This window comes from Sinocyclocheilus grahami, unplaced genomic scaffold (assembly GCF_001515645.1).
Source record: "Sinocyclocheilus grahami isolate Dianchi unplaced genomic scaffold, SAMN03320097.WGS_v1.1 scaffold1078.1, whole genome shotgun sequence".
Lineage (NCBI taxonomy): Eukaryota > Metazoa > Chordata > Actinopteri > Cypriniformes > Cyprinidae > Sinocyclocheilus > Sinocyclocheilus grahami.
Window position 1 is genome coordinate 496,852 of NW_015506257.1, and position 17,386 is coordinate 514,237.

A 17,386-nucleotide genomic window follows, 5' to 3' on the forward strand; every position below is an offset into this window, starting at 1 on the left:
ATGATGCTGAAAATGCAGATAGTGTATGTAAATAAACAGCTCTGTCAGTAGCATAATTCTTTTTTTAGTGAATTCCCCCCTCACTTCTCAACTTTGTAACGGTTAGCTACAGTTGCTGAAAATCTGTACCGATCTCCAATCCAGCCGGGATTGCAGTGGGAGCACTTCCCGTTGATGCGGTTGCAGTAATGACCGTCTTTGCACGGCGGACACTGATCCTTACAGTTCTCTCCGAAGTAACCCTCTGCACACAGCTGATCACATTTTGTCCCATTCCAGCCGCTCTCACACGTTTCACAGTGACCCTCCGTCACCTTACAGGGCTGCTGGCCTTTACAGTGGCCACACCTGGATCAACAGAAACAAGAAAAGACCAGATGGTTCAGGTACAGTCAAAACCAGAATACAATAAAGATGGTTTTCTTACTCCAGTAGGAATATCTAAACATTCTTAAATCAAGGTACAAATAAAACTACCATACGATATTAAGTCTTTTTTTTTTCAAATCAAAGTGAGTTTGTGTTTAAAACAAGAACAAATATCTGCCAACGAGGTCAAAAAATGTAACTTGATTCAAAAGGAAAACTAGATTATTTTTCTTACCCCATTGGAAGTATTTTTTTTTAACTCACTTAATTTTGATATATTATTCATAAAATATCTTGATATATTGATTGAAGAATTTTTAGACATTTGTATTGTCTCTACAATTAATCCAAAATGCCGCTGCAAGATTCATCTTTAAAAAGATTAGAACGCATGTCACACCTCTGTTCATCAATTTGCACTGGCTACCAATAGCTGCTCGCATTAAATTCAAGGCATTAGTGTTTGCCTACAAAACCACCACTGGCTCTGCACCCATTTACCTAAATTAATTACTTCAGATTTATGTGCCTCTAGAAGCTTGCATTCTGCAAGTGAACGACACATTATTGTGCCATCTCAAAGAGGCACAAAATCACTTTCACTGACTTTTACATTAACTGTTCCCTCCTGGTGGAATAACCTGCCCAACTCAATCCGAGCAGCTGAGTCCTTAACCATCTTCATGAAACGATATATATCTTGCTACGTGTACTGCGTTAGGCTAACCGAGACTTGTCATTTGCACTTATATATTGTTGCTCTTTTGTTAGTTTTGACTGCTTTTATTGTCCTCATTTGCTAAATGACTAAATGTAAATGTATTGCAAAACTAACAAAAACACTTTTTTTTTCTCAATGATGTTGTGGCAATACAATTAAACAGAACACCAATATTCTGTACACAGATTTTTTTTTAAACTGTTTTGCAAAGTATATAGTGAAATATGCTGATTTGATGCTTTTATTATTGGTGCTCAATTATGAATAATTGTTCTTCATATTATCACAATTGAGTTTTTGCTGCATTTTGTGGTAACTCTTAATATTTTATTTTCAGGATTCTTTGATGAATATATGCTAGAAAGTTTAAAACAACAGCATTTGTTTGAAATATAAATATTTTAATATTATAAATACTGTACTGTGACTTTTGATCAATTTGATGCAGCCCTACTGAAAACAATTAACTTTAAAAAATTAAATAAAATCTATCTTACCCCTTTTGTATGATAGTACATCACAATTTCCACAAAAAAAAATTAAGCAGCAACACTTTTTTCAACATTGATAATAATACAAAATGTTTCTTTGTAGAGTAAATCAGTATATTAGAATGATTTCTGAATGATCATGTGACACTGAAGACTGGAGTAATGATGCTGAAAATCCAGCTTTGCATCATAAAAATAAATAACATTTAATAAAATATTTCAAAATAGAAAATAGTTATTTCAAATTGTAATAATATTTCACAATATTACATTTTACAGTTTTTTTTATTAAATAAATGCAGCCATATTAAGTATAAGGGACTCTTGTACTGTATATAACTTTTTCCTCACCTGTTTCTGCAGTTCTGTCCATAGAAGCCAGCTGGACACGGCTCCCGGCATAGCTTTCCTCTGTATCCGGGTTTACAGGTACACGATCCATCCACAGGGTTACACTTCCCGTTTGTGCACTGACAGTGCCGTTCACAGCGCTGACCCCAGAGCCTCTCCCTGCACTGACATCGGCCCGAAAACTGCTCACAAGGCGAGTTATTACACACACACTGAGTGCCACAGTTACGGCCGAACCAGCCGGGGTTGCAGATGCATCGGCCCGTGTTCTGGTCGCACACCGAGTTGATGCTGCAGTAGCAGTTGTTGTTGCACTGCGGCCCCCAGTAACTGGCATGGCAGGTGCATTTGCCTGTCTCCTGGTCACATTTCCCTTTCTGACAGTTGCAGGCCTTCTCGCAGTTCTCACCCCAGCGGTTTGGGTAGCACGTGCACTTCCCGGTCACATCGTCGCATTTACCGTTAGGATGACACGTGCACATGCCCTTGCAGTCTGGACCCCAGAACTGAGCGGGACACTCTAGAGGAGTCAACAAAAAAGCACAGGTTGTAGTTTACAGTGTTAAAATGTAAAGAAACATGTTTACTGTGCAACTGGGAAGCTGAAAGCATATTAGACAATATTTTATGTTGATTATAAAACTCAAATTGGTCAGTTAAATACGTTCTTTCACCACAGCATAAAGTGTTTATTTTGTAAACAATTCGGTAACACTTTCTATGAAGCTCATTTTTATAACACATTATAAGGGTATTTTTAAGGCATTATAATGAATGCATAATGCATTATTAAAAAAACGTTTCATCTCATAAATAATCATAACAATTATAATAGATTATAAAACTCAACTTTTATGATTATGATTATTTATAACACGCAATAAACACCATGTTAAATCCACTTAATTTATAATGGATTATACGTCTCAAATCTTGACATAATTTATTTAAGATCTGTATAGAGTATCTTATTGACATTACAATAAATGTAGTTCAAATCAAATGTGCCATATTACACATTCATCTGATCAGATATCTGATCTTATGGCTGTTTTAAGAAAAAATATTATTTTTATTATTATTATTATTGTTGTTATTATTTATAAGTGATCTTTGTCTGCTTTAAGTAAAGTAACAAGTTAACAATGGCAAGATATGAGACTTATAATATATTATAACTATGGGAAATATAATCCATTGTAAGTTAAGTGGATGCATTGTGTTAATTGTGTATTATAAATCATCATAATCTTAAAAGCTATAACCACAAATAAGTAAATATTATAATGCATGATTACTCATGAGATGATAAAACTTAAGTTTTTTTTATAATACATTATTATGCTTTCATTATAATGCCTTAAGAATACTCTTATAATGTATTATAAATATGGGCTTCATAGAAAGTGTTACCTAAAAGGCTGCTTATAAGTGTATATATACTGTATATAATATAATACCATTCAAAAGTTTGGGGTTGGTAATGATTTTTAAACATTTTATAAAGAAGTCTCTTCTGCTCACCATTTATGTGATCAAAAATACAGTAAAAACAGTAATAATATTACAATTTAAATTAACTGCTTTCCGTTTTAATATATTTTAAAATGTAATTTATTCCTGTGATGAAAAGCTGAATTTTCAGCATTACTCCAGTCTCCAGTGTCACATGATCCTTCAGAGATCATTCTAATATACTGATTTGCTGCTGAAGAAAAGTTTCTTATTGTTATCAATGTTGAAAACGCTTGTGCTGGTTAATATTTGGGCATTGTAATACATTTTTTTTTAGGATTCTTTGATGAATAGAAAGTTCAAAAGAACAGCATTTATTTGAAATAGAAATCTTTTGTAAAAGTTTGGGGTTGGTAATGATTTTTAAACATTTTATAAAGAAGTCTCTTCTGCTCACCATTTATGTGATCAAAAATACACTAAAAACAGTAATAATATTTAAATAATAAATAATAATAAATAATATTTAAATTAACTGCTTTCCGTTTTAATATATTTTTAAATGTAATTTATTCCTGTGATGAAAAGCTGAATTTTCAGCATTACTCCAGTCTCCAGTGTCACATGATCCTTCAGAGATCATTCTAATATACTGATTTGCTGCTGAAGAAAAGTTTCTTATTGTTATCAATGTTGAAAACGCTTGTGCTGGTTAATATTTGGGCATTGTAATACATTTTTTTTTAGGATTCTTTGATGAATAGAAAGTTCAAAAGAACAGCATTTATTTGAAATAGAAATCTTTTGTAACATTAAAATAAAATATCTTTACTGTCGCTTTTGATCAATTTAATCGTAATGCATCCCTGCATGAAAAAAACGTTACCGACCCCAAACATTTGAATGGGAGTGAATTGAAATAAATAATATTAATTTGTGTTTTTCCCTATTCACGTGGTATTGGTTTTGTCATTAGAAATGAAAAGTCATTTTAGAAGTGAAGGAACTTTATGAAAGATTATGATATTTCTTCTTTAGGAAAAGAGACATATTTAAAGTATCAATTGGGTCAATTTTTGAGTTGCTAATGTTAACAGCGTTTTATTTTTTCTCTCACAGTTTTCTTATGTTGATGTACATGCCTTTAAAAGAAGAATTTGGAGAGGGACATAATGAAGGATTTGACTGTTTTTATAAATAGCCTTTTGTTTTGATCATAACATTGCAACATTATAATTTGCTATTGCAAGACATATTCTTAAGAGCAACTTATTGGACAAAAATATGGATATAGTGTTTTAGGCCACTTACCTGAAAAATGAAAGTGTGTAAATTTTAAATGCATATATTTGCAAACTGTTTTTTTGAGCATATTAGCATATAGATGACTTTAAAGCTAACTGACGTGGAGTAGAAGGCAAAAATGAGTTTTTAATGATTCAAATTAGCTTGAACTCACTTGTGTCACAACTTGCCCCAAAATATCCGTGACGACAGCGGCATTCGTTTGGTCGGACACACACCTCGTTCTCATTACAAGTGAAGTTACCTTCGCAGAGCGCTGAGGAGAGAAGGACATAATCAAGATACAAATCAAGTGACACTCAGGAAGTGATCTAACATACAGGAAATGACACTTACGTTTTAAACACTCTTCGCCTTGCTGCGCCCATCCGCTGCAACACATAAGCCCTGGTGACCTGATGATAAGATGCAAAATCAAGGTCAAGGTAAGTGCACTAGCTTATTAGTTAAGGAATATTCAATCTTTATTGCATTAAACTGCTATCTGAAAGGACAGCTGATCATTAAACATTTGCGTCAGCATATTTTGCAAATGCCCTGACCAAAGTTTCATCTGTCCGCGAGAGATTTAAGCATGTGGCTCTTGAGGAATATTGCAAATGTCTGGATGCCATCTGTAGCTCCTCCTGAGCTTCACAAGCGCAGATGTTTCAGATAGCAAACATATACTGACTCGCATCCAGTCACACAAACACAAGCGTAAGCATTCATTCCATTCTCCACTCTCTCAGCAGCACTGACTTTGTTGCATCGTCAGATAAGTGACTGGATCCAAAACAAGGCCTGATTTGATTAGTAATGCAAATATATTTCATTAGGCCAGTAATTTAGTCCAATAAACAGTCTGGACTTCATATTAATAGATGCGTAAAAAAGCTTTGAAACAGCTTTTCAGAATATTAAATTGAGCTTGTTTAAATCCAAAATATAAAATGTCTGTATTTATTTACTTAAAAATAAGAAAAAACACTCATTTGCAGTTCTTCATGCACCAATTCTGAATACATTTTCAGTGATTAATGACTTAAATTTGGTTCACTTTCCTCACATGAAGCTATCTTACGGCTTCAGAAGAATTGAAATATAGTGCATGAGTCATTATGCATCTCCTTTGAGTTCCACAGAAGAAAGTAAGTCATATGGGTTTGGAACGACATGAGCGTGAGTAAATGATGACAGAAGTTTCATTTTTTTTGTATGAATTACTCTTAATCCATCACATATGATCCCGGCGGAATTTTGCATGTGTGTGCGGTGGATCTTTTATTCAAAGCATCTCACAACAGGCCTGCTGCAGCAACTTGCATGCCTTTCTTTGACAGAAAATGATGGGGGGAAGAAAGAGGAATGGGTTCGGGACACAATTAGGGCCTGAATTGAACCCATGTCTCCCATATGAGCACCACAGCACAATGTATCTGAAGGTTTCAACATGTTTGTTGACTAATATAATACCATTTAAAGGTTTGGGTCAGTTTTTTGTTTTTTAAAGAAATTAATACTTTTATTCAGCAAAGATGCATCAAAAGATGTCTATTTCAAACAAATGCTGTTCTTTTGGACTTTTCTATTGTATTATGTACAATAATGTACCATTCAAAAGTTTGGGCTCAGTAAGATTTTAATTTTATTATTATTTTATTTTAAAGAAATTAAAGCTTCTATTTGGCAAGGAAAGCATTAAATTGATTAAAAGTGTCAGTAAAGAAATGCATAATGTTACAAAAAAAGTTTTTTTTCAAATAATGCTGTTCTTTTGAACTTTCTATTCATCAAAGAATCCTAAAAAAATGTATCAGTTTTTATTTTTTATTTTTTTTTATCAAACACTGTTTTCAACATTGATAATTATAATGAATCTTGAGCAGCAACTCAGCATATTAGAATGATTTCTGAAAGACTGAAGCAATGGCTGCTAAAAATTCAGCTTTTCATCACAGTAATAAATTATGTTTTAAAATATACTCAAATAGAAAACAGTAATTTTAAATTGTAATAATATTTCACATTTTTTACAGCATTTTTGATCAAATAAATGCAGCCTTGGTGAGTGTAAGATACATTTTCAAAAACATTTTCAAAAACCCCACATACTTTTGAATTGTAGTGTATATCAAGCGATTTAATGGAAAACATGTGTAAGAGCAGTTTCATTTAAAGACTCTCTAACATTCCATGCATGAAAAACAAAATGATCTTCCTACTTTTCTTTAAACCTTTCAAATTATCCCCGCTATCTCTACTTCAGGTGGCTTCCCCTTAAAATGCAATACTCTCTAAGTGCTCCTTGGATATAAGACACATGCCGCCCCTCATATTCCTCCACATGTGACCCCAGAGAAGCCTTGTCCACACTTTGGCTTCCTCTGAAGCGTGGGGGCCGCTCTCTGCCTTCAGTCGGAGTTTGTTTAGCCTTTGTGTGCGTGTCTTAGCCAGATGATCTACACCACAGCCCTTACTTCTCTGCTCTGTGTCAAACCCAACATACACACCACAGCCAGAACGTGAAGCTATGACTGTGGATGAAAGCTTAAACTAATGGAAATTGAGCATCAGTCAACAGCTGGGGGGCAAAACCTGATTCAGCAACAATAATGTTCAGCGTGGAAATTCTGAGCAATTTTGTAAAACGAACATGAACTTCCTGTCAACGTCTGCGGTTGGTGAGAATCTCGGTTTGTGAGAATACACACTAGATTGTATCTGGTGGTTTCCATTCAGATCTCAAGTACAGTGATAGCCATCTGGAGCCAGTAATCACAAAGTAAACAAACTTTTAAACAATCGGGTAAACTATTCAGCATTTAACACTGTTAGTAGAATTCCCCTAAAATGCCCGGTGAAATATATTATATACAGTGGGGCAAAAAAGTATTTAGTCAGCCACCAATTGTGCAAGTTCTCCCACTTAAAAAGATGAGAGAGGCCTGTAATTTTCATCATAGGTATACCTCAACTATGAGAGACAAAATGAGAAAAAAAAACCAGAAAATCACATTGTAGGATTTTTAAAGAATTTATTTGCAAATTATGGTGGAAAACAAGTATTTGGTCAATAACAAAATTTCATCTCAATACTTTGTTATATACACTTTGTTGGCAATGACAGAGGTCAATTGGTGGCTGACTAAATACTTTTTTTCCCCACTGTACATGTATATCTAACTCCAGCTGTTTTAAGTAACATCCAGTGCTTTGAATTAAAATCATCATGCATCTCATGATGTCATTTACGAATGATTATTTGAACAGTGAACTAGGGGTGTGCGATATATATCGTCTGCGATAATATCGTAATTGTTGTTTTAACGATGTGCGATTTCACATTATCGAGTATTTTGCAAAAAACTTTCAAAGCACCCCTACAGAGTGCATGCATACATTACGTGAAGTCTAGACTAGAGTGCTGATGATCCAGTCTATCACAATACATTTAGAATGATCACAAATTCAAAACATGGGGGCAGAAAATGTATATATTTATACCACTTCAAATAGCCAAGTTAATCACACGAAGAGTGCCGTTTTTTTCTCCAAAAATTACAATGATTACAAATGTGATATTGATTTTTTACAACAGTTCAATAAACAAGAAGTTAATTAAGAGACTTGTGCTTTAGACACCGTATTTCCTGTTTTTGCGCTATTTCGACAACAAAAAATAACTCCAAACAAAACCACAGCGCTGTTTTGCGTCTCTGAGCAACATGACGCGGTTTTGTTCCTGAATGAATCAATCGTTTAAATGATTCGGTTCAATCGCATTGACTCACTTATTAACAGTGACTTGCTGCCACCTACTGGCGGTTTTAATTTCACATTCAGAGTATCTTTTATTATTTAAATAATTTCAAATATCAGTATTCAATAGATAATGGACACTTTTAGGAGAGAAAAAAAATGGCTATTTAAAAGTCAAAATGCCCATAAAATGTAAAAATCAGTTCAAACTTATTGGAAAAGATTTATTTCTATCAGTGTGAACTGACCACTGCACAGAATATGAAGAATATCAAGTCAGCTGTCCACGGCAGTCCTTAAGATACCAGCACAATAACACACTCAGCAAAATATCGTCTAATTATCGTTATCGATAAAATCCCAGAAAATATCGAGATATTATTTTATGTTAATATCGCACACCCCTAACAGTGAACATGTTGGGGCAAGTGACAGACTGGTATGTCGGCCAGGCCAATTCATTGACCATTTAGAGATTATCACCAGATTCACCATGCTCAATTCAAAGTATTATTGTAAATATTGTGTTAAATAAATACCCATTCAATTTCAGCAATTCTACCATTAAAAGTATAGTTCAAAAGTTTGGGGTAAGTACTTTTTTTAAACTAATACTTTTATTCAGCAAAGATGAATTAAATGAATCAAAAGTGACAGTAAAGTTATTTATAATGTCACAGCATATTTCTAATTTTCAAAAAACTGCTGTCCTTTTGAACTTTTCATTCATCAAAGAATCCTGAATGCCAGTTTCCGACACAATAATCAGCAGCACAACTGTTTTCAATATTGATAATAATAAGACATGTTTCTTGAGCAGCCAATCATCATATGTGACCATGGACCACAAAACCAGTCTTAAGTCGCTGGGGTATATTTTTTAGCAATTTTAATTCAAAATTAATGATTTTTCATTTATGCCAAACATCATTAGGATATTAAGTAAAGATCATGTTCCATGAAGATATTTTGTAAATTTCCTGCTGTAAATATATCAAACCTTAATTTTTGATTAGTAATATGCATTGCTAAGAACTTCATTTGGTCAACTTTAAAGGCGATTTTCTCAATATTTAGATTTTTTTTTAACCCTCAGATTCCAGATTTTCAAATAGTTGTATCTTGGCCAAATATTGTCCTATCCTAACAAACCATACAATCAATGGAATGCTTATTTATTCAGTTTTCAGATGATGCATAAATCTCAATTTCTAAAAATTGACCCTTATGACTGGTTTTGTGGTCCAGGGTCACATATTAGAATGATTTCTGAAGGATCATGTGACACTGAAGACTGGACTTATAATGCTGAAAATCCATCATTGACATAACATGAATAAATTACATTTAAAAATATATTAAGACAGAAACAGTTAAACAGTAAATTGTACAAATACTTCACAGTATTACTGTTTTTACTGTATTTTTGATCAAATAGACGCACCCTTGGTGAGCATAAGAGACTACTTTTAAAAATGAGCACAAACTTCTGAAAGGTAGTGTGTAGTACGGACGTATGTCGATTATTTCTTTGCACTACTCTCAGTCCTGGCTCACTTGAAGGAAAAGAGTAGCTTTGACATTTTGATAACTCCTTTTATGTCGTTTGAAGCAGATGATCTGCAGAAAGTTTGATTGAGAAAAAAAATAAATGTCAACCTTAATTATAAAAGGTGTAAACATATTTTTTTGATGCATGAGAACAGGCTCAAAAATTCCCCCAGTTTGAAATTCACTGTGGAAATGCCTCTGATAACTGTTACATAAATCCCCCTCGTCCATCCTGCTCTGCATTGGCCATTAAAATAGTCAATCGCTAAATTGTGAAGGTCTGTGCAATTTTAATTTGTAAATGTTTTGATTGGTTATTTAATAGATTTATTTGGACATCAACATTGATCAAGATTCTGATGAGCCTCCATACATCCATTCTTAAAGGGACTTAAAGTTAACTTAAAGTTTTGTTGTCATTTACTCATCCTCATATTGTTCCAAACCTGTATGAATTTCCTCCTCCTGTTGAACAGAAGAATGTTGATAACCAAATAGTTACTGGTAGCCATTGATTTCCATAGTATGAATCCAATGGATACCAGCAACTAATTTCACATTCTTCTTCTTCAAAAAAAAAATCTTCTTTTGTGTTCAACAGGTGAAAGAAACTCATAGAGGTTTGGAGGGTGAGCAAATGATGACAGAATTTTCATTTTGGGATGAACTCTCCCTTTAATGAAATGTAGGTCATAGATACAGTATGTTGTGGCTAGATGTCGAATCCTCAATGACCTCTGTGATTAGGTTAGGGAAGAGTTTACAATCTGTAGCGACTGTGCAACTGTACAGGTCATTTTATTTTATGTTTCAAACTCTGAAATCATGAGCGGAGTACAGTAAACTGAAAGATTATTAGGCTACACTATATTTGATATAGAATGATGCTTATTGTTTTTGTCCTTTAAGCTAATATAAAACATGTGTATCTCATTTAAAAAGCATTTTAATGCCAATTAACGTAGGCTTTTATACAATATCTAAACTGTGCCACGACTTCAGTGGTTCAGTGCTTGAATATTTGGTGTCGCCCCCTATCCCTCAATGTGTGTCAGTGAACCAGATGTGAAACAGGATGACTGACACACATCAGATTCAAATCACTATTTGGAACAACATCACAAACAACTTTAGTAGAGTTTTAAAAGTCACTAATCACTTATTTCTGCACACTTTCGTGTATATATTATGATTTATTACTTTATAACAATCAGAAATAACCAAAATAACAAACAACTTGGCCTTATCTTTAACTTTAAAAATAAAGATTAATGTAAAAGATCTGTCATTTTTTTTTAACTTTAACTCTTAATTTAATACACTACTACTACATGTTCACGACTGTTTTCTTGAAGCTCACAGAAATAGTGTTTAATTGCCATTAATTAGGCTACTGCTGCATTTAATAAACTTTGACTTAATAACTTTTGATTTCCATATCGTGCATTTCGTCTACCATACGATCAGAAGACATTAATGCTTTCTTTTATTTCCTTTACCCCCTAGAAGTTATTCATCCGACTTACCCTGGAACTTTGCACACGTTCCTACCCTTTGGATTGAGTTCTTGACTGAAAACAGGGCACAGGCATAGAAGCAAAAGCAGTAAAACCGCTAAAGTGCCCTTTAGATCCATGGTAGAAGAAACAGCATCTCTCCATGCGCCTCTTCTGCTCAGCATTCCTTTTCTTTACAATCTCTAGAAGTTCAGACGGGTTATTCTGTATCTCCTACGTCGCAAAACCGTCGACTTAAATCGGTTGGAAGTTAATTTATCCGCATCAATCGTTTATCCACTCTCTTTCAGACTCCAAAGGCTGAGGCAGAGAAGAGAAAAGAGGAGGAGAGGGCGCACAGAAGTTATAAAGCCCAGCTGTTATTCCCTCCGTCCAGCCCCAGTTCCTGAGGAGAACTTCTGCTTTTATTATGCGCTCCAAACACTGGTGGATGTAACTGGTGCATTGCTGGACACTTCTGACACCCTGATATCCCCAGTTTTCCGCTGTTATTTCCCAAAATGCAGATTTCCAGAGAGGATATGCTGCTTCAGAATGTGTTAAGAAAAAAAGTTCTGCAAAACTTTATGCGCGTCCATTTTGAAAAACAAAAGGGAACTTTAAAACGGCTCGTGCTCTCTTTTCAGAAGGGAAATTCCTAATTAGTGATCCTATCACCGGCTCTGGCTCTTGGGGATTCGGTGCGCCTGCTCTCTTTGGCGTGCAGCGGTTTCCTAAATTCTGACCGAAACCACCCGAGCAGCTCCTCATCGAGTGGGTGTGACTATAGTAGGCCTATATGCTTAGGTCTTAACCGTGGACCCATCCAGCCCCCCTTACTAACCCCGTCAACATGCCCGCGCGCAAACGCATGTACGCTACTGCGGTAAAGTTAGTTTGTCATTCATTAGACATTCGGGTTTTTTGCCATTTGCAGCTTTTATGTTTTGAGCCCAAACTAACTCAGATAGACATAAATATGTGCCCTTTATGTTGCACAAGGCTTAATTTCTAGGAATTAAAAAAAGAATTAACCTTTTAAATTAATTAAACAATTTAACGACGTGACATTATAATATAAAACCAATACTAAAATGTTCGGGAAAACATACCTGTTATCGCACAAAGCTCCGTTTTTGGAATTACAATTTTATGTTTTTTATAATAATTTTACAACTTTTAATGTATGCAATAATATAAATCCGTTAAACGACAACACCATTTGATCTAAAGGTATCAAACCAACTGTAAAATATTCAGAATATTATGCCCTATAATGCACAAGGCTTGGTTTTCCAGATTATGCCTTTATTGTTTTTTATATACAGTACTGAATCCATATTTGTCATGTTTATTATACTGTACCCACTTAAATGAATTAAACTCGGACACAGTTTGAGATAAATGTATCAAACCAACTGTAACACATTCAGAATAGTATGCCCTATAATGCACAAGGCTTGGTTTTCCAGATTATGCCTTTACTGTTTTTGTGTATAGTACTGAAACCATATTTTTCTTATGTTTTATATTGTAACGGGGCTGACGAGACGTGAGACGTGTGGATCCATTTGCAAGCTTTTATTTCAGAGATGTGGTCATAACAGACAGGGTCGAACAACGGCAAACAGGTATGTGGCGGGCAAAACACAAGAATAGTCTTAGGGCTAGCGTAGGTCAACGATCGGCATACAGAATCACAGGGGCGAGACGAGAGGGATAAATCCAGGGAAACAGGCAAGGATCAGAAACTGAGAAAACAGGCAAGGCAAAACAAGGAAACACAGAGACTCGGTACAGGCTAAGCAATACTCGGCCGAGAATGGTAGTTTGAGTGAGTGTTATATAGTGAGTGAGTGATATGAAACAGCTGTGCAATCAGTACTATGTGCAATCAGTGAAACAGCTGTGTGCAATCAGTGCAATGAATGATGGGATATGTAGTCAGGGGCGATATGCAACAGTTTGTGTTGTGCGAGAGTCAATGTAATGAAAGGGTGACCTCTGGTGGTGATTGAACGGAAGTCCATGGACAGGATTCGTGACATATATACTGTACCCACTTAAATTAATTAAACTCTGACAACGTTTGAGATAAAGGTATCAAACCAACTGTAAAATATTCCGAATATTATTCCCTATAATGCACAAGTCTTGGTTTTCCAGATTATGCCTTTACTGTTTTTATATACAGTACTGAATCCATATTTGTCATGTTTATTATACTGTACCCACTTAAATGAATTAAACTCTGACACAGTTTGAGGTAAAGGTATCAAGCGAACTGCAGAAATCTCTAAATATTATTCCCCATAATGCACAAGGCTTGGTTTGTCAGATTATGCCTTTATTGTTTTTATATACAGTACTGAAACCATATTTTTTCATATGTTTTATATACTGTACCCACTTAAATTAATTAAACTCTGACACCGTTTCAGATAAAGCTATCAAATCAACTGTAAAATATTCAGAATATTATTCCCTATAATGCACAGGGCTAATTTATCAAATTATGCCATTAGTATTTGTGTATATTGAAAGCATATGAAAAGTAGAAATGTAAACTGATCATTTGTATCACGCTCCCATGTTTAGGTAAAGCACTTTCACTTTAATGGCAATCAATGTTATTTTCTTTGTGAAATGGCTGAATATAAATGTATAATCTCAGCGAAAAAAAGGTACAACGCTGTCACTTTGGATGTACCCTAAGGTACAAAAGTAAAAACATTTTGTTTGCTTTTTTACATTAACTTTTGCATATTAGTACCTTAAAGGTACATATTAATATTCATATATTGTTATACATTGTTATGTATGTGTGTATACATGTATAGAAGCACCCTTTTAATCTAATACAGCCATGAGTCTTTTTGGGAAAGATGCAACAAGTTTTTCACACCTGGATTTGGGGATCCTCTGCCATTCCTCCTTGCAGATCCTCTCCAGTTCTGTCAGGTTGGATGGTAAACGTTAGTGGACAGCCATTTTTAGGTCTCTCCAGAGATGCTCAATTGGGTTTAAGTCAGGGCTCCGGCTGGGCCATTCAAGAACAGTCACAGAATTGTTGTGAAGCCACTCCTTCTCTGAATACTTTCCGTACCCACTGTATATACTTATTATAGTACAGACTAACGTACATTGCAGACTAACTTTGCATTAAAAAATGTAAAGCGTTTGCACACCGTTTAATAGTTTGAATAGTTTTCTTTTTTTATTTATTTTGAAAGAAATTAATACTTTTATTCAGCAAGGATGCATTCATTTGGTCAAATGTGACAGAAATGTTTTGTTATGATGTAGAAGTCTTTTCTATTTCAAAATAAATAAGAAATGTTTATTGAGCACCAAAATCAGCATGTTAGAATGATTTCTGAAGGCTCATGTAACATAAAATTAAACATGACCATCACAGGAACACATTAAAATATACATTTTAAACTATGTTTTATATAGAATTTAAACTATATTTTGAAGTATATTAAAATGGAAAACAAAATTCTACACAGTTTGTGTATGGGTATAATTATAATGCTAAAAAAAAATTAATTTAAAGCATCAACTGAACTGTTTTGTGGACAATTGTGTCCTGTTTTAATAACAAATCACAAAGGCCATCAATAATGTGGACATACTGAACTCAAATGCCATATTTCCATGTTATCCTCTAGTGGCCCCAAACTCTAAGGCACCTAAACCACACTTAAAAATGTATGCATGTCATTGCATTAAATAACAAGTGGCATTTTTAGGCAAAACAATTAACAAGCACAATAAATCATTCATATATTCATAATTTCATATGTGTTGATTGCTTATACCTAAAAGAATATGCATGCATTGACAAGACTATTTCTGTCTCCTACAGATAATGGATCTCAGCAGAAAGTTGTTGGGACAGAAGATGTTTGAGCAGTTTATGAAGAGGACATTCTACGGTCAGTTTGTGGCAGGGGAGGACCATCAGTCCATCAGGCCTGTAGTGCAGAAGAACCAAGCGTATGGAGTGTGAGCTGTGCTGGATTATAGCGTAGAAGATGATCTCTCACAGGAAGAGGCTGAGAGGAAAGAGATGGGGTAAGTGCTCTCTTCTGCTCCCTCCATCCACAAACTACCGTGTTTAAGCTGCTTCAATTGATTTATAGGTACCAAGGTGACTGGTAAGATTTGTGAGCAACTTAACATAATACAATGTCTATTGTCTAGATACGAGAATGTTAATCAAGACATTCAGCTTAAGATTTATTTTATGATAGATAGATAGATAGATAGATAGATAGATAGATAGATAGATAGATAGATAGATAGATAGATAGATAGATAGATAGATAGATAGATAGATCTTACTTTATTCATCAAGGATGCATTAATTTTGTCAAAAGTGACAAAAATCTTTTTTAACAATGTATTTATATTTATATTTATATGGATATTTCAATCAGCTTAAGATTTATTTTATGATAGATAGATAGATAGATAGATAGATAGATAGATAGATAGATAGATAGATAGATAGATAGATAGATAGATAGATAGATAGATAGATCTTACTTTATTCATCAAGGATGCATTAATTTTGTCAAAAGTGACAAAAATCTTTTTTAACAATGTATTTATATTTATATTTATATGGATATTTCAAATGCAGTTCTTTTGTCCTTGCTATTCATCAAAGAAATAATAAATGTTCCTTGAGCATCAAATCAGCATTTTAGGCTGATTTCTGAAGAATCATGTGACAGAAAATTCAACTTTGCCACCATAGGAATAAATTACATTTTAAAATATACATTTTAAATATATATATTTTTCTTAAAATGGAAAACAGTTATAAATATTTCACAATATTTCTAAATATTCAATTTTTTTATGTATTTCACAATATAAAAATTATATATATATAGTTATTCACCATCTGTAGTGCTTTAAAAACTGCAAGAAATACACTCTCTATTGATAGGCAAATTTGACTCAAGACATTCAGCTGAACATTTAACGAGTCTAAAGTCATTTATTTGCAGACTACATGAGCCAGACCTGACCAATTAAGGGCCAAATAAATAAATCAGTGTTATAGATCACACCAAGTATAAGAACAGAATGTAAATGAGCACAATTATTTTGTTTTGCTCCATAGAGCTATAGAGCTTAATTTGCTTAATTTAAAGCAACTAATTAAGAACTTTTGCTCTCCTAATATCAACCTGCTGTTTTGGGCAATTAGTTTAGTTGAATCCTTAAGTCAGTGTTTTGAAAATGTTCTCCCTTTCGTACCCTCCTATTTTGCTTGGCAGCATGATTCCAAAATCTTTGGGTCTGAATCAGTCTTCAAGACCTGCTTTGCATCACACATAACTACTTTTCGGTAGAGGGCCTAGAGGTTAATGGCCGTGCTGTGATTTGTGCTCATACAGAGAGCCTACAGAAATAGACTGAGATTTGATCTGCTGTCACGGATGTAAACAAAGAAACTATATCCTATTGGTTGTTTCAGTCAAGGACCATTGTTTCTGATTGGCTTATGTTGAGGGTATCAACACGCTCACTGTTTAGGAATTTCATCTTGTGGTACACAGACAGATATAGAGCTGTTCTTTATTTCCACAAGCAAAAGTTATCTAGTAATTTGTGCTGTGTTGTGATATCAGTGGGGTGATTTTTACTATTGCACATATTTAGGGTTAGTGAATTGAACAAATCCCCCATTTTGGGAATTAATTATTGCGTAGAGGGGGTGTCTGAAGACCCTAAAAGAAAGAAATACTAGACTTTTTGTTATTGGTCAACATGGAGCATGGGGATCATCCCAAATATATTTGGTAGTGAGTGTATATATATATGTATATATATATATATATATATATATATATATATATATATATTCATTATCTATACATATATAC

General features: G+C 34.1%; 2 protein-coding genes across 2 annotated transcripts in view; one reads left to right on the forward strand and one right to left on the reverse strand.

The window, feature by feature from the left end:
* The window catches only part of scarf2 (scavenger receptor class F, member 2), a 42,455-nt gene extending 30,421 nt beyond the window's left edge, over positions 1 to 12,034 (reverse strand). The window contains exons 1-5 of the mRNA XM_016251954.1: positions 11,511 to 12,034; positions 5,029 to 5,087; positions 4,847 to 4,948; positions 1,933 to 2,452; positions 130 to 348 (exon numbers count right to left, since the gene is read on the reverse strand). Coding sequence (XP_016107440.1) covers positions 130 to 348; positions 1,933 to 2,452; positions 4,847 to 4,948; positions 5,029 to 5,087; positions 11,511 to 11,665 — 1,055 coding nt within the window. The 5' untranslated portion in view covers positions 11,666 to 12,034. The remainder of the gene's footprint in view (positions 1 to 129; positions 349 to 1,932; positions 2,453 to 4,846; positions 4,949 to 5,028; positions 5,088 to 11,510) is intronic.
* Positions 12,035 to 12,333: 299 nt separating this feature from the next.
* The window catches only part of LOC107566477 (proline dehydrogenase 1, mitochondrial-like), a 29,018-nt gene continuing 23,965 nt past the window's right edge, over positions 12,334 to 17,386 (forward strand). The window contains 2 exon segments of the mRNA XM_016251937.1: positions 12,334 to 12,366; positions 15,352 to 15,560. Coding sequence (XP_016107423.1) covers positions 12,334 to 12,366; positions 15,352 to 15,560 — 242 coding nt within the window.